The sequence below is a fragment of the Staurois parvus genome, unplaced genomic scaffold (assembly GCF_062004578.1).
Source record: "Staurois parvus isolate SC_StPar_1 unplaced genomic scaffold, SC_StPar_1.0 ptg000089l, whole genome shotgun sequence".
Taxonomy (NCBI): domain Eukaryota; kingdom Metazoa; phylum Chordata; class Amphibia; order Anura; family Ranidae; genus Staurois; species Staurois parvus.
The window spans coordinates 2,333,300-2,356,592 of record NW_028317885.1 but is presented as its reverse complement, the minus strand read 5'-3'; the positions used below and the strand labels follow the sequence as shown (position 1 = coordinate 2,356,592).

Here is a 23,293-nt window from a genome sequence, read left to right as displayed (position 1 = left end):
GCCTGATGTACCCTTTCCTCCTTGTTCCCCTTATTTTTTTCTCCTTCCCCTTCCTGTTATTCCTGGGAAGACTTTTGTTATTATGCCTTATTTACCCCTAAGCCAAAGCTCTGTGAATATATCCTATTGTCTCTGTCTCCCCCAATTTTTCCTGCCTTCACCACCCCATTTCTCCTTCTCTTTCTTCTGGTATTTGTTCCTTTTCCCCTCCTTTTCTCCCTTTTTTCTTAACTTTTTTTTTTTCTCCTTTTCTGTTTTGTGTTTCAGTTTCAGCCCCTCTCTCCTTGTTTTCTACATCCCCTTTTTTGTGAGTCTTGGGCCTCCCCTCTCTAGATGTTTGGTGTCTCTGCTCTTCACTTGGTCCCGTTTTTTTCCTCTTCTCCTTTTTTTCTCCTTCAAGTCTTTCCTCTCTGCTATTCTTATGACTACTTTTTCTTTCCTCTCCCTCTTTTTCATTCTTTTTTTCTTTTCTTTCATTTGTGTTTTCTTTTTTTTTTCCTCTTCTTCTTTTGTTTTCTTTTACTATTTTTCTTTTTTTTTCTGCTTTTCTTTTTTATTTTATCTAATTTTTTTAATCTTCATTTTTTTTTTCTGCAAATGTTTCTCTTCTTATTTTTTCTTCTTCTTCTTTTTCTTTCCTTCTCCTTCCCACTTTCATTTTATTTTTTTTTCTATTTCTTCTTGCTGGGTTTATTTTTGTTTTTTTATTTTCTCAACGGGACACCTTGTAGCCTTGGTTGTTTACTGCTCTTCAGCAAATTATTCGCTTCCCTAGTTCCTGGAGTTCTGCTCCCATGCTCTGGGAGTGAATGTTCCTTTGTCCATGGACTTCAGCTATGGACGGAGCTGTGGTGTTTTTTGTTTTCTATTTTGTAACGATATTTATGTGTGATTTCCCTGGCCAACTGGAGCGGGATGTACTGTTTTGCTCCCTCTCTCATGTTGGTCCAGAGCCTATAGTTTATTTTCTCATTTGTTTCAATTGTTCTTATTTGTTTTTTATTATGTTGGCAAACTTGAGAGGACTATTGTGCTGTCCATTGTTGATTCCATGATCCCACTGTATACAATCTGCGGGGCTCAGTTACCTATATCCCAAATTGGTGTATGCTGGTACTCGGTACTGCCTTCTGATTTTATTGTATGCTCTGCTAAACGCCTGAGGATTCGCCTGCCCAATCTTTTACTTTTTATGGTGCCATGGCCTCTCTTAAATTTTTGACGTGGAATATCAGCGGTATGAGAGCTCGCCCTAAGTGGACTACAATTATGACCCAATTTAAATCGTTGCAGGCAGATGTGGCAGTCCTTGTGGAAACCCACATCACTGGTCAACTTCAGATTGCCCTTAGAAAACCCTGGATTGGTTGGCTGTATCAGGCTACCTATACCTCCAAGTCGCATGATGTTGCCATAGTGATTGCTAAGACGGTTTGTTTTCAGTTATTGACATTGCAGGCGGATCCCCGGGGTAGGTTTGTTTTTTTACTTGCTGTTCTTAATGATCTTGAACGGTTATTGGCATATTATATCCCTAGATAAACTAGATTATGACCCATCTGCTCCTACTCCATCCCATATTACCCGATTTGGTAGGCTTTTGACGGAATTTGCGCTGGTGGACACCTGGAGATATTTGCACCCCCCAAATAGGGCCTACTCCTGTTTTTCGGCCTCCTACTCCACGATGTCTCGTATAGATTATATATTTATATTTAAATCATTATTACCCATGCTGGGGGGGTGGGTTTTGCTCCTCGGGCATTGTCGGACCACGCTCCTTATTGGATGACACTCAGCCAGTCTTCTTCCTCCCCTATTTATATGTGGAGATTGAATCCTTTGTGGCTGACTGTTATCCCAAATCTGGAGGATGAGTACGCTACTTGGAGTAATTACTTTGCGTATAATGTGGGTTCAGTTGACTTTGGGTTTGTTTGGGACTCCTTTAAATTATATGCTCGTTGCGTTTTGGCGTCCCGTATCTCCAGATACAAATCTACATCTAGCCTGGCTGTTCGACAGGCACAGGAGCGTTTGCTCGACCTGGGACATTTATTTCAAGTGAACCCTTCGAGTGAGGCTTGTTCATTGGTCAGGTTACAGGCTCGTTTGGTCAATCATCTTCTCTTTGAGAAGGCTTAGCAACAAATTTCTTTACTAGGCAGACAATATTTGAACATGGAGAACGGGCTGGTCGTCTTTTGGCATACTTGGCCCATTTGGATCTTTGGCCCCCCATCATGATATCCTCAAAGAGCGTCTCAGGTGCTAATATCACTAACCCAGTTCTGGTGGCAGCGGAGTTTCGTAACTTCTTTTCTGATCTCTACGACTCATGATTCTCCGGATGCGCTCGCTGAATTCTTAAAAACCATACCATTCCCTATGCTTACCCCCCTCAGGTAGCTCTTTTGGAGGCTCCTATCTCCATGGACGATATTGCCGAGGCTCTGGCTCACCTGTCCCCCTTTTCAGGATTCATTAATTCCCCGTCTACATTCTTTATATCAATATATTTTTGATTCTGCCTGTCTCCCCAGTCCATGTGTGAAGCTTTAATTGTTCTTATCCCTAAGCCCAGAAAAGACCCCTTACTCCCTGAGTCATATCGCCCCATTTCCCTGCTGCAATTGGATATTAATATTTTGGCTAAGGCCCTGGCCTTGCGTTTAAATAAAGTCATCCTAAATTTAATTCACCCGGATCAGGTCGGGTTTATGCCAGCTAAGAATATGGCATTTATTCTGCGGAGGCTGTTCATGAGTCTACAAGCTACCCATACGGGCTCTAGGGTCGTGGTTTCCCTGGATGCAGCCAAGGCTTTTGACTCCGAGGAGTGGGGATACGTTTGGGAATGTTTACGTAACTTTGGTTTTGGGCCCAGGTTCCTTAATGGCTTAGACTGCTCTATCATGCCCCCATAGCTAGGGTCCTGGTGGGTGGTCGAGCGTCAGACTCCTTTCCCCTTTCCCGAGGCATGCGTCAGGGTTGCCCCCTATCTCCCTTATTGTATGCATTGGCAGTGGAGCACTTGACCATAGCTATTCGCCTACATCCTGGTATTCATGGTTTGCGTTCAGGCTTACTGACCGAGACGGTGAGCCTCTATGCTGACGACATGCTTTTGTATTTGGAGGACGCAGGCCATTCACTTGGGGCTGCTCTTGCACTTATTGAGGATTTCGGTTGGTTTTCCGGGCTCCGTATAAACTGGGGGAAGTCTCATATTCTCCTTTTAGATTTGGGTGCCCCCCACTAGTGAACAGGCTAGTCTCCCCCTGGTTAGGGTTAGTGCCATTACTTATCTCGGGATTGTGGTTTCTCGTGATGCCGCGGATTACTCCCGACTTAACTTGGAACCTCTTTATCCTATGATAAAGTCTAGATTGCAGGCCTGGGCCCATCTTCCCCTAGGGGTTATGGGACCGATCAATTTGATTAAGATGGTTCTTCTTCTTAAACTCCTCTATATTCTTTGGCAAGCACCTACATACTTGCCACTGCGTGTTTTTAAGTCCCTTGATTCTTTGCTTAACTCTTTTGTTTGGGCTAATACTAGGCACAAATTGTCTTGGCTCGCTTTAAAAAATCCCAGTCATTTGGGGGGTACCGCACTCTCGGATATAAATCTTTATTACTTGGCAGCCCAATTATCTAATTTTTTCCATTTGGACAAGGGAGATAGGAGTAGATACCTTATACTGGTGTGCGCCCCGGCTTTCTCCTGCGCTGTTCATCCCTTTCAGGTATTACTGCGGGGCATGCGGCATCTCGCGGCTGTGGGGGGCTGGAGAGGATTGTTGTACCATCACTGTAAGATTTGGTCATTGGCCTCTGGAAGGCTGCAGCTTCCGCATATCCATTCCCATACCCCTTTATAGGATAACCCGGATCGCCCTGAATTGCGTACACTTCCTGATTATGGTTTATGGATTGGCAGGGTATTCTGTATGTTTCCCAGGTGTTCACCAGTGCTGGAGTCAGATCTTTTCAAGAACTTTATGTTTTTTCGCTATCTCCAGCTCCGTCATGCTCTGCGGGCCCAGTTTGGTAATTCTGTTTTAAAATTTAATTCTAATTGTCTCTTGGATGTGATCCTGGGCACGGAACCTAAGAAACTCACATCCACATTCTACAATGCATTACTCTTACCTTCTGCATCATTATTGGCTTATTGCCTTAAAGCCCGCTGGGAGGTGGACGTGGGGGAGCTGGATGATGACATGTGGGAGGAAGTGTTGTCTTCAACTAAGATGGTCTCCCCGAGATTATTGGATCGCCTCACTCAGCTTTATATTATACAAAGAATCTATTTGACACCAATTCGAATGTCTAAATACAGGCCACAATATAGTCCACTCTGCCTTAAATGTGGAGACCCTGATAGTACTTTGTTTCATTTATTATGGTCCTGCCCCCTCATATGGGGCTACTGTTCCCAGGTGTTCCGGTTCCTTCATGATAGGAAAGGCTCTCCCCTCACCCTGTGCCCTAAGCAGTGTCTCCTTGGTCTTTTTCCTTGTTCAGAAACTGACAAATTTCAGACTCTTTTTTTGCATGAGACGCTGTTTGTGGCTAGACTTCTATTGGCCCTTATGTGGTTGCAGGCGCTGACACCTACATTTTCACAGTAGATAGCTGAGGTAAATAGTACTTTACCATATAAAAAGGTTGTTTATATGCATAGAGGATGCCCTGTTAAGTATCACAAGGTTTGGGGTAGATGGCTTGATTCTACATCTATTTGTGACGAGGAGGAGGTGGAATAATTATCCTTTGTAAACTTGTTAGGTTGGTTGCTCATATGTTGGTTCTCCTTTCCTTGCCTGTGGAAAAGGCTCTAAAATTTGTATACTGTTTTATTTGATTGTGCATTTGTCCTATGGGTTTTTTTTTCTTTTTATTGTTAAATGTGAAATGTGACTGCATATTTGTTCCTCTCAATAAAAAAGTTTGCTTAATTAAAAAAAAAATGACTCTCTTGTTGCCCAACTGTGGCATCTCACAGGATGGGACCTAAAAGACATGACGGATCCTATTCATAAACTTTTGGCCAACCCAGACACAGACCTCATGGCGTTGCTCCACCTAGAACTAGGACTCCCTAATATACTAGCACACTGCCCTACAGTGCTCTTATCATTAAAGGTTTGGAAAGCTCTAAAACAGAGTCTTCAGGAGACTGGGTATTTTAAAAGCATGCCATTATTGTGTAGCAAGTCTTATTTTGAGGTTGAAGGAACCGATCTTAATAAGTACAATAATGTCTGAGGATAACAAAAAGGATATCTTCTCACATGTATTCTCCAACCTTCTTTCACTGTCACAAAACCCAGCACAGTTGCCTTGTAGGGGTAAATGGGAGTGCGAAGAAGGGGAGATAGAAGGTGAGAGATAGGATAGTGTTCTGGCATCTGTACCACTAGTTTTAGTATCTACTGCTCATATGTGAACACAACTATTTATTCTACATCAAACATATAGAACACTAATTCATCTATTCAAATGAGGAAGAAGGGACTCCCTCATTTGTCCCAAGAGAGGATGGGGACTTGATCCATATGTTCTCGAGATTTACAAAATTATTCAGATATTGGAAAGATATTACTAGCATTATATCTTCAATTTTTGCAGTTAACATTCAACATCATCCCTTTGGATGTATTATTATAAGTATGTACACCCGACACCTATATAGCACATACTAGACTTGCCCGTGGACTAATAGCAAGGCAGTGGCTCTCGCCCTATCCCCCCACACAACATTTCTGGGTTGAACGGGTCAACTCTGTACTCTGTACTATTATGAGAAAAGTTAACCTATCAACCTAGAAATTCTACTAAGAAATATTTGAAGATCTGGCAATATTGGTTGGATGCACCAGGTTTGGCTTCACCACAAATAGTCCTTCATAGATTTCTACAGATTTAATGTTCCATCCTACTGGTTGGAATGTATACAGAGTCATACCCCTTATAATTTCTGGGAGACCAGTTTGAATACAAGACATTTCTAGGACCAATAGAGTCCTTCTCAGGCTATAAGGTAATCAAATAAAAAAGAGACAAGATAGTGGAATTTGGGTATGCTATGATGTGTCTTTAAACATTCCATTTCAAGTGGTTTTGTTTTGCTTTGTTTAATTCCAGTTATATTATACTGTATATGTAACACACACACCTAACCATGCTATGTCATTTTGCCAAGATATTTGTGGGAGAATCCTGCACAATTTGTGCATAATTGTGCTAATAACAAAGTACTTGATGAAGGAAAACAAATTTACACTTTTAGGATTGTCAGATTACTGTTCCTCTGCTGCATTGATTCCTTCCTACATCCTTCACATCCCTTCTGTATCCTGAAGTGAAATAAAACTGAAACCACTATGCACACCAGGAACAAGGAATCCAACATTCCTGGAAACGTCAGACTCAGAAGTTTATCTGCAATACTGAAGTCATACTCAAGTCAAACCAGCAAGTTAAGTGAGTGGTTGTGCTCATGTACTGTATGCACTAATATCTATATAGAATCCTAAGCCACAATCCTTAAGGTTCCTAATGTTCTCCAAATTCTTATGACCCCCTTTTGTAACTAGTGCTAAATGTCTGCTGTAGTTGCATTTATGTAGCTGTCTTCTTATAGTTGTTAGGTACTGTTTACTTGCACTGTGATTCATAGATTTGATGGTGGTGATGTTGAAAACGTAAGACTATAAAAGGGCCAGCTTGTCCTAGCCGCTTGTGTGTGGTTTAGCTCATCGCTCAATAAAACCCTTCTGTTTAATTAAGACAAATGTCAAACAGTTGTATGAGAAACCTGAAGCTATCATATGGAAGTGTTTTGCTGTGCAAAATCTTTTTTAGGATCTTTTTTTTTTTTAAATTGCTAGAGGGAGCACAATAGTTAATCATTATTTTAAATCATTAAATGTGAATGAAATAGACTAGCTGGAAACAATTACACCAGTAAGAATGGATAACTGCAATTAAGGAGACCCTCAGTTCCGAAACACATTTGCGTAATGGTTAAAGAGAAATGGTTTTCATAGCTTCTTTTTAGCAACCATGGTGTGAAGGGTAATTAAACAGAAACGTATTAACTAAATGCAGAAGGAAAAAATGTTTGTTCTTTTGTTTGCTTCACCTCTTGCTCTGAATAAAGCATCCCTGTGACCTCTGCCATGTTTGATTTATAAATGAAAGCAAGGGCTAGGAAAATAATGATAATAAATAGCTACCATAAAGAGGTTTGAAGAGTGATATAAACCTATGCATAGTATTCAATATACAGGGCTAGTTTTCAGTACACAGATGTCCTTTTCAATCATTTCAATGACCAACTCCCGTATATAAGCCAACAGAAACAACATACCAGAGATTGGAAATCCACATCTCTCTGCTGTCACCGTTCAAATGAGTTGTACATGGATTCTATCAATGAACTTGAAGAACTGGTGAGTGGTATGAATCACATTTTCTCTTTTGTTATTAATGAACTGTGCTACAGTATCTATCAGAACACCAAGCTTTGATTGTCTGGAAAGAAGGCTTAACAACTGTGTTCCTGGACACTGCAATAAATTTTCCTCAGTATCTTCATGTACCTATATTTAAGTGTAGATGATGACATTAATTCTTAAAGGACATCTGTACTTTTATACAAACTTTGCTCCCTCAGCTGCTTATTTCCAGTATCTCAGTTGCAAAGCTGTGGTCTGTTTTACTGTTTACTCCACGTACTGTTTACTGCTGGTCTAATTAAATTATATTCAGCTCTTGCCATGCTTGTATCTTCATAGGCTTGAATGGGCCATGTATTGAGTACAAGGCAAATAATGGAGGGCGCTGCTTGGTGATGGAGGTAAGAAAGCAGATGTGGAGAGAGGGGTTAGTGTAGTTTAACCTGCAAAGGGAAAGGGGGGAGGGTCAAGCTTTACATAAAAGTATACCAGTAGCTAGAGATAAAACTTTTTTTGGAAGTTTTCGATGCAGCAGGAAAGGGTCAGATGTTTGAGGTTCTGCTGGGAAAATAAACCCTCACTATTTGTCCTGGTGACCAGTATCACAGTGACTAAAAGCTATGGAAATTGTCATTGCAATAGGAAGACATTTGAGGACAATGGGGACATTATTTGAGGAGACAACTGCCTAAGAAATTGTTTCCTTCACTTCCTATGAGATTTCTTTCCACTTCTGCTGTGTCTATGGTAGAGGAATCAAAAGGAAATGTTCCGATTCGGCCACAGAGGACAAACAAACCTGTCAGGCATTTTAACGCTTTATCACTCTACATGAAAACATTCAGGATTTCTTACTGTGGTTTAAAAATGATATTAAAGGCATTACTTAAAAAAATCCCACATCGGTGCTTCTGGCTCCCTTCTGCTAAGTGCCCCCACAGCAAGCAATTTGCTACGGGGGCACCCAAGTAGGCTCACTCCTAAGCCACTGCCCTATGTGTCCATTCACACAGAGAGCTGCGGCTTGGCCCCACCCACCTCTCTTCATTGGCTCACTGTCTGTGAATGACAGCATTGGGAGCCAATGGCTTCCACTGCTGTCTCAGCCAATGAGGAGGAGAGCTTCCGGAGAGGTGAGGCTCTTGTGCACATCGCTGGATTGCAATGGGGCTCAGGTAAGTATTAAGGGGGCGGGGAGGGGGGCTGCTGCACGAAGAAAGTTTTTTACCTTTATGCATAGAATGAAAAAACCTTGAGTCTTTACAACCACTTTACATCTTGATCTCATTGTATAGCTCACAAGAACATGTATCTTAGAATTTAGAATTACCATTTGTTTGTTTATAGGGGAATATTTATTAAGCAGTGTACATGACATTCACTAATCATTCAATGTCTATTCAATATTTAGTAAATATCACATCCACACCTTTATAAATATGGTAATGAAGCCTGTGAAAGAAGTTGTGTCTAATAATTTACTGACAACAAATAATTTTTTTCTGAAAATAAAAAAAAAAAGAGTGAACTGAGGTTCAGTCTTTCTTTTCTTTGCCACAATGTTCCAATGCCACATAAAATTTGAGTTGAAGCTCTTATCTCTGTCTTGCTACCCTGAAACAGTGTGTGAGAAATGAAACAGTGTATGCCCAGACTTCATGAAACATGCTATATGACGATTGCCAGACTACCCCTAGCATTAGCAAGGTTTGTTCCATCTATGTTAAAAAGTGTCATCCTTGGATAAAGTAAGGTTACTTTATGTCTTGGCCTTGAGCATTGCTTACATTATTAAACCATATAATCGGATATGTGTAAAATACTTGTGGTTTTGCTCCTTCTATAGAGGAAATAACCACCCAGGATAATAAAATAAAGGAAAACTGAATGTATGTAAGACAGGAAAATACAATTAATTGCTTTTCCTCTCTGTAGCCGCTCTCCTAAGGAAGCTTTTTTTACATTTCACAGTGATCATTTATAGGTTAAAGGGCATTTCCATTATACCATAAAATGACAATAGGATGTACAAATAAACTTTTAAAGTGACTTACAGAATTCTTTAGGCAGTTCAGTTTTTTCAAAGATAAAAGTCCAATTGTTTAATAAACTTCTGTGCGAGAAAGAAGAAAAAACATTTTGGTGGTGTTTGCAGGCTAGGGGAAGGAAACTGCTAGGGAAATTAGCTCAGCAAGGGTTTTGACAGGAAAGGGTTAAAACTAGTGGTGCACCGAAATGAAAATTCTGGTGCCAAAACCGAAAACGAATATTCAAAATGCACTTGGCTGAAAACTGAAACTGAAATGCGCAGTTTTTAAAAATTAATATATATTATTTATAAAAAAATACTTTGATTAAAAAAAAATATATATATACCCCAATTTTTTTGAAAAATATGAAAAAAGATGTTACTGTGAGTAAATAGATACCCAACATGGCACGCTTTAAAATTGCGTACGCTCGTGGAATGGCACGAAACTGCAGTACTTAAAAATCTCCATGGGTGATGTTTTAAAATGTCTACAGGTTAGTAGTGTAGAGTTACAGAGGAGGTCTAGTGCTAGAATTATTGCTCTTGCTCTGACGTTCATGACGATACCACATGTGTTTGGTTTGAACACTGTTTACATATGTGGGCATGGCCAACGTATGCGTTAACCACTAAGTGCGAGCACGGGGGGACGGGGGCACTTTAAACTTTTATTTTTAAATGTATTTAATTTTTTTTTTTTGCACTGTCCCATTAAAAAAAAATGTAATCCCTTTTATTCTTATCACAAGAAATGCATGCATCCCCTTTGATAGAAATAATTAGTGACAGGTGCTCTTTATGGAGAGATATGGGGTCAATAGGACCCCACATCTCTCCTCTGCAATGTAAAGCATTAGATAAAAAAAAAAAAATGGCCAGAACAGGAAGTGACATTGCTCCGGTCCTCCAAGGGAATAGATACAGTATGAGTGGTGGCCATCTTTCTTTCACTTATCACTATGCCCAGCACCGGGATCAATGGTTTCTCAGGTAAGGCTGAAAACTACCGAGCGGGAGTCGGCGGCGAGTGGTGGGCGGCGAGGGGCGGGGTATTTCGGCACCTGTATCTGTGCTTTTTTTCATTTCAGCCAACGGCCGAAAGGGGTGTTTTTGGACGAAAAGTTTTGGCCACCGAAATTTCAGTGCATCCCTAGTTAAAACTGGAAAAGCAGAATGGGTTTTAATTCCAGTAACACCTTAGTAACACTTTACACATGTGAGTTGATATGAACACTGATGTGAATGGAGACTTTAGCAGGCCATACATGGGCCGAATTCCGAACGATTTTTTGATTGAAAGCATCGTTTGTTCTGTAATCCAATGGTGCCACCAATGATTTAAAAAATTGGTAGTTTTTCACGAATTTTTCAGCATGCCCGATAAACAAAATGGGGAGGAACCACAAAAATTGGCCAGTGCCATTGCCCCACTAACAAAGCTAAAATCGGCCGATTATTCTTAGGTCCGATTTTTGAACGAAAAATCGTTTGAAAATCGACCCATGCATGGCTGGCCTTAATAGATCCAAATCAGTCTGTAACCATACAATGTGAATCGTCATCATGCAAGAACATCCATTTCATTTTTAACTTAATGAATAAATGATTGAGGACCTCCTTTTCAATGACAAGCAGAAAAACAAAGATTAATTAACATTTTATTTTAGTTGTGTATCTGTCAACACCACTCAAAGGATATGGTACCTTTGAAATTTCTGTGCGTTTTAATTTATGCCTTGAATCGACATGCATGAAATCTTTCAGTTTGTGCCTCTTCAGGTAGTTTGACACTAAAAGACTGTGTCCTCCCAGTTGGAAAAGTGTGTGATGAAATTCGGGTCCTGGGCCAATTGAGTGTGACTGAAGAATTATATGAAAACAAAAAGCAGACAAAAACATTTGATCAATAAATAATTAAAGGAACACAACAGCTAAGAATTGCAAATCTAACATTATTCTTTTATTTCTAATGCAAGCAGAACAGTTTGTAATATATACTTACTGCACTAAGATATTAATTTAATTATGCTAACCACAAAACCATTATTCAGCCCAACTGCAACCCCTCTAGAGCTGCCCAAACACCCAGATTTTTTCACATAAACATTAAAGGAAAAGTACAGCCAACGCTTTTTTGGATCACAGGAGTGCAGTTCGTTCTGTACTCCTGTGACCCACTTTCAGCTGACAGTGGGCTGAAGCTCGCTGTCGGCTGTCATCACTCAGCCAGTCCAGGCTGGGGAAAGATCACAACTTTAAAGTCGGGATCCACCCCACCTGGCTCAGACTCTCAGTGACAAGATGAGAGCCTGAGGTAGCCGTTCCCTCCACAGCTCAGCGCCCAGGTGAGTGCAGGGGGCAGAGCAGATGGCGGTGACTGACAGTCACCGCTCTCTGCTCAGAGCAGCTGTGAGAACTCAGCAATTAGTGGTCACGTGATCGCTCAGTTCTCGCCCTTAGAGTCGACAGGAGACAGGTCCGATGCTGCATCCACCTAGATAAGTATAATTGGGGGTGGGGGGAGAAAAGCCCATACTTCTCTTTTAAAACAGTCTTTCTTGTTCAGAAATCTGCATATTTAATGAAAAATGACCAGTGGTGTAGATTTGTCCATGTATAAAAGTGAAACCAATTTGCTAATTTAGGTTTTTCATTATATAAGTAATCTACGCTTCAATTTTTAAGGTCAGATTTTAGTAAATAACCCCCTTAGGATCTCTACAGTATATAATAATACATATATAAATGTGTAACCTATTTGCTAGTTTACATTTCTCATTATATAAGCAATCTGCTCTTTAATTTTGTAAGGCCTGATATAATTTATACTGTGTTTATAAATGTATTATTATATACTGTAGAGATCCTTAGGGGTTTATGTACTAAAAATGGAGCATGCAAAATCTGGTGTAGCTCTACATAGAAACCAATCAGATTCCAGGTTTTATTGACAAAGCTTAACTGAACAAGCTGAAGTTAGCAGCTGATTGGCTACCATGCACAGTTGCACGAGATTCTAAGTGCATCAGTTTTAGTAACTATCCCCTTATGTGTTCACTTTTATATTGATGATGCACTGATGATTTCTCTGGAAGCTTCACACTTATTTGAATGTTGCTTCTACGGTTGCAGCAGAGACATGTAGGTTTGGTTGTTTGCAGCCCTTTGAGCCCATTTGGCTTCCCTGGGTAGTGCTTCAGAAGAAGTGGCTTATGGTAATGGTTGCATTTTGACAGTGGATACACCTGCAGTGATAATGACAGGGGAGAATAGCTTGATGTAAGAAGGCAGTATGAGAAACAAAAGTAGAAACAGCAATTGAATGCTTGAAGCCTTTCTCGCACACAGAATGAGTAATTGCCAGCTGTGGTCAGCTGAGTGCAGTACAGGGATGCCATTTAAGGTGACTTATGTGATCTAGGTAACTGAAGATTAGTGCTCTCAGTCCTAACATGCTTTACCTGTCTCTGCACAGGAAGCAAGCCTAAGGTCCCTTTCACATGTAATCAGCAAGGAATCTGTCCGCTGATCCCCTGCTGATCAGAGCAGAGCAGGCGGATGACAGGTCCATGTCCACTCAGTTCTGCAGAGTGGGGACAGACCAAGCTCTGCTCTATGGGCAGCTAGTTGTAAATGGACTCTGATGTCCATTTACACTCTACTTCCCTCTGATCTATTCCACCTAGATGGAGGGGAACAGATCCCCTTCCAATTTGTTTTTTTAGCGGAACGGATCAGATTGTAGGTAGGTGGGTGTAAACAGACACAAGTCTGTTTACACCCACCGGTTCATAGAGGTGAATGGAGGATCCGATCAGGTCAGCCTTAAAAACTGACAGGTGGACCTGATCGGACCCCTCATATGAAAGGGGCCTAAGTATGGTGAGTACACACATTAGGGATCAATTAAAACCTTTGCATTGAAGTAATTGTGAATGACACCCCAATGCGCCTCCACAAAGCACTTGCATTGTAATGCACTGCATTACCAAAAATGTAACACAATCTGTTGTGGTGTGTTTGGTAGCCTATACAAATTAACGTGTAAAATAGGATATAGACACCAAGGAGGACTGCAAGTCTATGAGCAACCAGAATCATTATACAGCACATATGACTCTTATCTAACCTAAGAGTCCAAGTAATCTGGTGAATGACTGGGAGCACTGGAGGGGAGCACCTTATTTGCACCATTATTTGAACAAGTAGCACCGTACACCGTACCGTACAACAAGTAACCTGTTCCCACCAGGCCAATAGCAGAATGATGGCCAAGTGGGACTCTCGCCAATCCAGGTGGGCGTCATCTGACCAATCACAGTAGGTCACATGACAATTGTAAACAATGGATGGCTTCTTTTCATGCCATTCATTGTATACAATTGTGTCACTAGCTGTGATCGGTCACAGTGATCACATGTACAGACTGGGCCAATCACAGCCCATCTTTGTCATGTGATTAGCTGTGGCCAATCACAGCTAATCATAACAAAAAACCTGAATGAATCGATTTCACTCAGTTAAATGTTTGCATATAGCAAATAAATTCTTTGCTATAAGTAATCATAATGTGTTAAAAAAAATACTGATTACTTCCTTAGAGTAGTACAATGTTAATATGGTAACATTATATTACACTGGCTACAGTTTATTACGAAAAAAAATCTTAAAAATAAAAAAAGTAATAAAAAATAAAAATAAAATATTATTTATTTATTTTTTTGGGTACTGTCATTAGCCAGTGTCCCTGATCACCGCCACACCAGTTATATGATGCCACTGTACTGCACTAATGACAGTATGTAAAAAAATTTGCAAAAAACTACAACTTCAAAAAATTTGCCATGCCTCTTACTAAATACCTTGGACTGTCTACTTTGCAAAAAGGGGTCATTTCGGGGATATCTGTACTGTCCTGACATTTTTGGACCTCAACAAATTAGATTGGCTATCACTACTTCACAACTGATCGATTTTCAGATATATACCATTATTTGTGAACTCTACAACTTTCCTACAGACTAAATAATAAACACTGATTTGAGTTATTTTCATGAAAGAAATGTAGCAGAATACATATTGGCCTAAATTTATGAAGAACAATTACTTATTTGCAAAATTTTATAACGAAAACAAAGAAAAATGTGAGATTTTTAAACATTTCTGGTCTTTTTTCGTAAATTTAGCAAAAAAATAAAATCCCTAGTGGTGATTAAATACCACCAAAAGAAAGCTCTAGTTGTGTGAACAAAATTATAAAAATTTAGTGTGGGTACAGCATTGCATGACTGCACAATTGTCATTCAAAGTCTGAGAGCACTGAAAGCTGAACATTGGCCTGGGCAGGAAGGGGGTGAAAGTGTCCGGACTTGAAGTGGTTAATAATGGCATGAAGTGCTAAGCTGCGGTTTCTAAAGCGAGCAAAATCCTCTCTTGTATTAAAAGAGGTACAGACTACAGAGAGAGAGATATCATATTACCCCGGTACAAATCATTAGTAACACCTCATCTGGAATATACAGTTCAATTTTGGGCACCAATTCACAAAAAAAACATCGGGGAACTGGAGAAAGTACAGAAAAGGGCAACCAAACTGATAAGATGCATGGAGGAGCTCAGGTATTGAAGAGGTTAAAGATGTATGGTTGCTTGTTACACTTTGAATGCTTGAAGAGACAGAGACATGGACTAATTTGAAGAACTTTATTTATTCATTCATTTATTAATTTGTGCATTTATTCATGATAATTGTAAATGTTCATTCATTTATTTTTACTGCTATTTATTGATCTATGGTTCACATTTGCACATGTGGCATTGACAAATGATTGCACAGACCAGGCAGCGCCTAAAATTACAGTTATCTTAAAGGTATAGCATTTTATTAGAGCTGCAGCCAGTCATATATCATATTATATATGATAGAGGACTTTTCACACATATAACGTGGTCCTCAGTGTGGGTATGCAATAGTATATATAAATGAATGAGCTGCCTTAACAGAACACCCATGCATTAAACGCACTGGAATGGAACACCCTGGTGAATATACATGTAGAAAAAGAAGAGATTGCTCATAAAAAAGGCAGGACACTCAACTTAGTTATGCAGAGCAAGAAGTATTTAGGAAACTATCAATTTTTCCTATAATTAAGACATCTGATTATTAATTATTTTAAGTGCTTTTGTTGTTTCCCCTCATGTTTTTTATCTTGATTATTAACATACATATACAGTTTACTGTATGCTTTTGTTGGTTTGAAACTCTGAGCTATAGTGTTTTTTTTGCAGTTATGATGAAGCATAATAATGCAAGTCTCTTTCTGCCATTTTTTCTTTAATAATTTCTATTTACTATCTTATTACCTGAATCTATTGTAACTCATTTAACTGAGTTTTGAGTTTTCCTAAACATTTTAATTAGTTATTAAAACCATGGGAAGACTAGGGCAGAGGGGAAGGGGTCATGTTCAGGTCCTTCTCCCAACAGCAACCTATACAAATGCTATAGGAGGATATTTTTCTCTGCATGTTGTGTGCCAAGTGGAGTTTTGGGAGTGACAGGCAAATGCTTTGGAGTCTTGACATGTGGCTTTCTCTGTTCCTTTGGAGAGTCTGCTTCCTATAAGGAGTTGGACGCAATACTGTATGCAGACAACAATGAGTGCTGCATTTGGATGATTTAACTATACAGATACAGATTTCCAAAACTGCAATTTTCATTTCAGACTGTCTAGAAGCTGCTTTGAGAAGGTGGTTTCATAGTCAGTACTATGTACATTAAACCACCTTCTAAAAGTTGCTTCCAGATGATTTTATTCATGTTAAAGTAATAGTACTACCCAAAAACCAGATGGACCCTATTCTGAAAACTCAAGAGGGTGATACAGAGAAATGCTTACCTGAAGCTGAAGCAGCCAGCTTAAGTAAAAGCATTCAAAGATGAGTTAACTGGCAGAGAAGGGAACAGGTTTAGAGCTAGATTAGTACAGGTGGTGCATATTTTGAGCTAGATTAGCACAGGTGGTACAGGTCTTGAGCTAGATTAGCACAGGTGGTAAAGGTCTTGAGCTAGATTAGCACAGGTGGTACAGGTCTTGAGCTAGATTAGCACAGGTGGTACAGGTTTTGAGCTAGATTAGCATAGGTGGTACAGGTCTTGAGCTAGATTAGCACAGGTGGTACAGGTCTTGAACTAGATTAGCACAGGTAGTACAGGTCTTGAGCTAGATTAGCACAGGTGGTACAGGTCTTGAGCTAGATTAGCACAGGTGGTACAGGTCTTGAGCTAGATTAGCACAGGTGGTACAGGTTTTGCGCTAGATTAGCATAGGTGGTACAGGTCTTGAGCTAGATTAGCACAGGTGGTACAGGTCTTGAGCTAGATTAGCACAGGTGGTACAGGTCTTGAGCTAGATTAGCACAGGTGGTACAGGTCTTGAGCTAGATTAGCACAGGTGGTACAGGTCTTGAGCTAGATTAGTACAGGTGGTAGCATGCTTTCAACTGCAACAACTGGTGCAGGGGATACAGGATTGAAGTTGAGTCAGTTGGCGCAGAAAGAGACAGACCTAAAAGTATAATGGATGGAATGAGTGTGAATGGGCCTGAAGCTGGATCAAGAGTTGAAACAAGTTTGAAGATGGAGCTAGGACAGGATAGGTGAGAGCATAGACTATCTGGTAATCAAATGTCAAAGGAAGAGGATCCAAAGATGGATTATTTAATAAAGGCAGATCTTGTCTGTTTGTAACAGTCAAAAACAGATCAGATGATATGGCTTAAAGCAAGTCTTAAACTGGATTTGACAGAAAGAAACAGGTTAGAAACTCAACAACATAAATATATAGAAGCTACAGTATCAAAACTGTCTACTGTATAAAAGGGGTGCCATTTAATACAAGAGCCATAGAAATGTAGACGAGTGGCAGAAAAAAGACTAACTGGTTCATCGAGTGTGCCAAAACTGAAGACTGTTGGCTTTGAGATCATTTTGAATACAGCTAGTTTCAAAGCAAGCTTAGGAACCACTGACTTTGATGCAAGTTTGAGAATCACAGGATTTGGCATGAGCATCACTGATCACTTTTTTTTGTTCGTATTTTAACATTTTGATTGACTCACTACCTTTTCCTGGAACTATTCTTTCAGTAATAAAAAAATACTTTCTAAGGTTAGTTTTGAACTTTCATCCTGCTAGTTTGAATTCATGTCCTCATGTTATTGATCTTAGCTTCATATTGAAAATCCCACCCCCCTAAGCCTTATTCATACCATTAATGTATTTAAAGGTTTCGATGATTAGTCCCCTTTCCCTTATTTTCTCAACGCTGTACATAATAAAGTGGAACTTCACTTTCTCAATCAACATTAGCTATTTTAATCCTTATGCTGCTAGCATTAGTAAATAGATAGGAAGGTACAGTTGTGACCAAAATTATTCAACCCCCAATGCTGTAAAGGGGTTTAGGGACTATAGTGTACATTTGGAATTGTATTCAGAATCAAATCCTACAAGGACGTTGTAACTACCCAAATGCAACTAAAATGACATCAATTGTTTATGTAATACAGTAGTAAATGGTTCTTATGTGGTTTCTTCATTGCCACAATTATTCAACCCCTTAAAGACTACCACTCTGAAGAACAGAGGTTCATACAGGTGCTTTCCATCAGGTATTGAAAACACCTGTGGATGTCACCGAGCAGCAATCAAGCATAATAAGCACCAATTAGGCAGCTTTAAAATGACTGTGATACTCAGCTCCTTCTAGACATTTACTGGTGTGGTTACAAACATGGTGAAGGCAAGAGAATGGTCCAGGAAGACAAGAGAAGAGGTGATTTCTCTTCACAGGAAGGGCAATGGCTATAAGAAGATTGCAAAGATGTTAAACATACCAAGAGACACCTTAGGAAGCATCATTCGCAAATTCAAGGCAAAGGGCACTGTTGAAACGCTACCTGGTCGTGGCAGAAAGAAGATGCTGACTTCGACTGCTGTGCGCTACCTGAAGCGTAGAGTGGAGAGAAGTCCCCGTGTGACTGCTGAGGAACTGAGAAAAGATTTGTCAGATGTGGGTACAGAAGTTTCAGCCCAGACAATAAGACGCACACTGCGTAATGAAGGCCTCCGTGCCAGAACTCCCAGGCGTACCCCCTTGCTGTCTCCAAAGAATAAGAAGAGTCGACTGCAGTATGCCAAAAGCCATGTGGACAAACCACAAAAGTTGTGGGATAGTGTTCTGTGGACTGATGAAACAAAATTAGAACTGTTTGGGCCCATGGATCAACGCTATGTTTGGAGGAGGAAGAACAAGGCCTATGATGAAAAGAACACCTTGCCTACTGTGAAGCATGGTGGAGGGTCAATCATGCTTTGGGGCTGTTTTGCTTCTGCAGGTACAGGGAAGCTTCAGCGTGTGCAAGGTACCATGAATTCTCTTCAGTACCAGGAGATATTGGATGGAAACGTGATGCAGTCCGTCACACACCTGAGGCTTGGGAGACGTTGGACCTTTCAACAGGACAATGATCCCAAGCATACCTCCAAGTCCACTAGAGCATGGTTGCAGAGGAAAGGCTGGAACATTTTGGAGTGGCCATCGCAGTCACCAGACTTAAATCCGATTGAGAACCTCTGGTGGGACTTAAAGAAAGCAGTTGCAGTGCGCAAGCCTAAGAATGTGACTGAACTGGAGGCCTTTGCCCATGAAGAATGGGCGAAGATACCCGTAGATCGCTGCAAGACACTTGTGTCAAGCTATGCTTCACGTTTAAAAGCTGTTATAACTGTAAAAGGATGCTGTACTAAGTACTAAGATTGAATGTCACTTGGGGGTTGAATAAAACTGATAATGCTGTGAGCACAGAAAAGACATTTGTGGTTATTTCATTATAACTGTTATGTTATATTTGTCTGACCTACAAGTGCCTCTTTAATGTAAATGTAAGCAAGATGACTGAATGATCAAAAGCAATGTCAAACTGGCCAAAACACTCAATTTCAGTGGGGGTTGAATAATTTTGGTCACAACTGTATATTATATTTACTTGTTTTGACCTAGGCAAATTATGTCATTAACCTCCCTGGCAGTATTCCCGAGTGTAGCTTGGGGTAAAGTTTCAGTACCACAAGTGGTAACCCCGAGCTACACTCGGGCTTACCATGCGGAGCTTCTCCGCGATCCCTCGATCACTTACCTTGTCCTGCGCTCCCGCGATGTCCCTCCTTCAGTGTCCCTGGCAATGTAATCCGGCGGATGCCAGCATCTGTCATCTGGGTTCCGTCCCCTGCAAGCGTCGGGACGCACAGGGGGACGGAACGGCGGGAAATTTGAAAATGACAAAAAGTGACATTCACTAAAATCACATAGTATAACATTACTGTATCAAACCATTTCACATACATTTTGTCCCGAGTGCTTTGTCCTGTGCCCTGCCTGCATTTTTACTGTTCTTATTGCCTGGAAACTGAGAAAAGTCCATGGCGTCCAAAAAGCGTCCCTTTAGGTCAAAAGCGGTTTTAGACCAGCTAGAGAACAGCGATAGTAAATCAGAACCACTTGCAGAATTGAGTGATAATGATTTGTGTGGAAATTTGTCATCAGACACTGAAAACGATTTTGCAACTTTGCTCAGTGATGTGCGAACTTGGCGCTATATTTGAAATTTCAGTGTTTTTGGTTTGATTATATTATTGAATTAAATGTATTATTATTATTATATTATTATATTTTATGATTATTTATTAAATTATAATTTATGATTTTGTGTTTCAAATTTTAACATACCCGGGATGTTTACTAGACTCTTGTTCGGACAGATTTGAGTGAGTTATTCCTAAACATTACAGGCTCACAATAAAAAAAAATACATATTTCCATGCAAAAAAATGTAACGCTTTGAGCACAGAAATATGGACATAATCAGACCGCTAGGGAGTTTAATCCCAAGATTCTTCAGGAGGGGCTTTCTCAAGTAATCTAACCTGCCTGCTTGCCTGAGCTAAGGGCAGATGGATTCCAGGAAGTAAATGCTACATGCCCTTACTCAAGATGGCCACAGCCAGAAATGCTAGGGGGGGTTTCTCAGCAAAATAAAGCATGGAGACATGGATGTATGGGTGAGTTTGCTTTGAACATTAAAAATTAATTAAATGCAGTGTAGTTCCGCTTTAAGTTTCTGAAGTCTCTCTTGATATGTTTTATCCCTCAGACCTTTTCACCAGTTTTGCTTCCCACCCCTGGACATGTTCTACCTCATCAATATCTTTTTTGTAAGTGAGGTCTTCAGAACGAGACACAGTATTCTAATTGAGATCTAAATAAATAGCTATACTAAAGATATTAAAGATCAGGACCTCCTTCTTTCTGCTGTTGATCCCTCTACTTATACGCAACCAAATTCTATTTGCTTTACCCACTGAATGCCCACACTGCTCTATCATATGAAATATGAGCCCCAAATCTTTTTCCTCTGTAGTTCTGGCCAACACTATACTCCCAAAATTGTATTCCATTAGAGGATTCTCTTTCCCTAAATGCATTATTCTGCATTAAGAAATATTGAACTACAGTTTCTACTGCTTTAACCAATATTCTAGAAATGCCAAATAAAGTTCCATGTTACAAAAATAGTTATGTCACTTAGAAACCGGTTAAATAGAACAGGACCAAGTACAGAGCCTTATGGTACTTCAATAGTGACAGTGACTGGTCTCTGTTCCATAGGAACCCAATTTACAAGGACATTTTGATATCTATCCTTTAGCCAAATGTATATCCACTGAACCACACAAGGGTTAAGTCCTAGTTTGTCCAAATCTTTTATGAGATCAATATGTGCATTTGTATTACATTTTTTGCTGCAATCAAGATAGACCATGTCCACAGCTCCAACTAGTCCAAAGCATTTGTGACATACGTAGTAAAATTCAGATAAGTTTGACATGATCTAATCACAGTAATGCCATGCTACTTTTGACCCAGAAAGTTGTTTTTTTACATGATCACTTATTATTCCTAAGAGTGATCCCTACTACATTTTTCTACTAGAGTGGCTAATATAACTGTCCTGTAGTTGCTAGCTTCTTCCTTACCCTTCTTACGGATACAATATTAGCTGTCTACCAGTCATGGGAACCTTTTCCTGTTAGAAGAGATTTACTAAAAAAGATCATTGAATGGTCCAGCAGCTATACCTTGAAGTTCCCTTAGAACTCTGAGAATAATACCATTAGGACCCATTGCTTTGTTAAAGTATAACTAAAGGTAAAACGTTTTTTAGTTTTGGATAGATCAGAGAGGGATTAGAACATGTATTAGGTTTTTATTGCTGTCTGTGTCCTCGTTAGAGAGATTCATTATCTCTATTTGTCCTGTTTACCATTATCGTTGAAAGAGAAAATAAAAGAAAATCCCACATTTTGGGTTGTCCCCAGAAAAGTAATAATGGGGAAATCTTCCAATGGGGACACTATTTCTTCTTATTTCTTGTTTTGTCTTTGGGACAGGAAGTGAAGGGAAATCTTCCTAATGGAACACAGACAACAAACCTTACAGGCATTATGACCCTTCTTTACTCTATCCAAAATGAAAAAAAAAAAAAGTTTTGCTCATAGCTCTACTTTAAGCTTTAAGTAAGTCAGTCCACCACTTCTTTTACACAGCCCTTTGCACAGGTGTACAGATCAGTACGCCCATGTGAACGATGTATAATATTAGTCAGAGGGGTTGATTTACTAAAGGCAAATAGACTGTTCACTTTACAAGGGAAGTTGCACTTTGCAAAAGAATTATCCCCAGAACTTAGTGAATGAGTAGAAGCTCTGCTGACTACCATCAATGTGCAAGCAAAAATTTTGTTTTTTTATAATGCACATGATTGAGTATTCTTTGCAAAGTGAAATTCCACCACATTCATTGTGATATGGGGCAAATGATCTTGCAAAGTGCAACTTCCCTTGCAAAGTGAACAGTCTTTCCACCTTTAGTAAATCAACCCAAGTGTCTCAAAGGACCAAGCAGAGCTGACTACAGCAGATGCCCTTAAAGATTAGGGCAGAAGTTAAATAAAGACTAGTGGCTGGGAAAGGCAGATCCAGAGCTACAGACTGAGTAGCAGCTGGTGCAAGAGCCTGGGAAGTGGCTAATTGGGGGTCAGAGACTGGATGATATGCAAATTAATCTTTCCCTATACATTTTTGTGGGGTTAAGTCTGCATGCATGTAGCTGAGGAGTTTGAGAGAGAGAGACTGATGAAACAGGTTTAGAAACCAAGACTAGTGGAGTTTTCTTTGCCTTGTAATAGCCGCAAAAGGGTCTGTATGGTTTTGTATTGGATATATTGGTTTTGTATACCTTCTATAAATCAATAAAGTAGACAAACTCCAGGGGTTCCTCTAAGATATATGCTTTTTTCATCTATGGCATCCTCAGCCAAGACCTAGTTTTATTTGATTGGCATTGTGGGATTAGGAATTAATTCAGGATCACTAGATCACACCAAAATTATCTTATAGTTTCCAAACAAAGATTGTTAATAGTTTCAGATCCCTTTAAAAGGGATTAGGTACTCCTATGTGATTCACACACTACACTAACATGATTGACTCAATGAGTGTGCAGCAGCAACATGCCAACTCCAAGAACATTTGTCAAGGTTTTATTAAGGATACAGCACCTGTTAAAAAAGAAAAAGACTTTCTATAATAGTCAATTCAATCACAAATTAGTATGTCCAACCCAAGCACCATGTGTAGACAATTCAGGCTCACCTAATATGGAGCAAG

General features: G+C 39.9%; 1 protein-coding gene across 1 annotated transcript in view; it reads right to left on the bottom strand.

Annotated features, from left to right (window-relative positions):
* FAM227B (family with sequence similarity 227 member B) overlaps window positions 1-23,293 on the bottom strand; it is a 526,050-nt gene that overhangs the window by 62,515 nt on the left and 440,242 nt on the right. Inside the window, exon 12 of the mRNA XM_089670312.1 lies at window positions 11,202-11,361. Coding sequence (XP_089526438.1) covers window positions 11,202-11,361 — 160 coding nt within the window. The remainder of the gene's footprint in view (window positions 1-11,201; window positions 11,362-23,293) is intronic.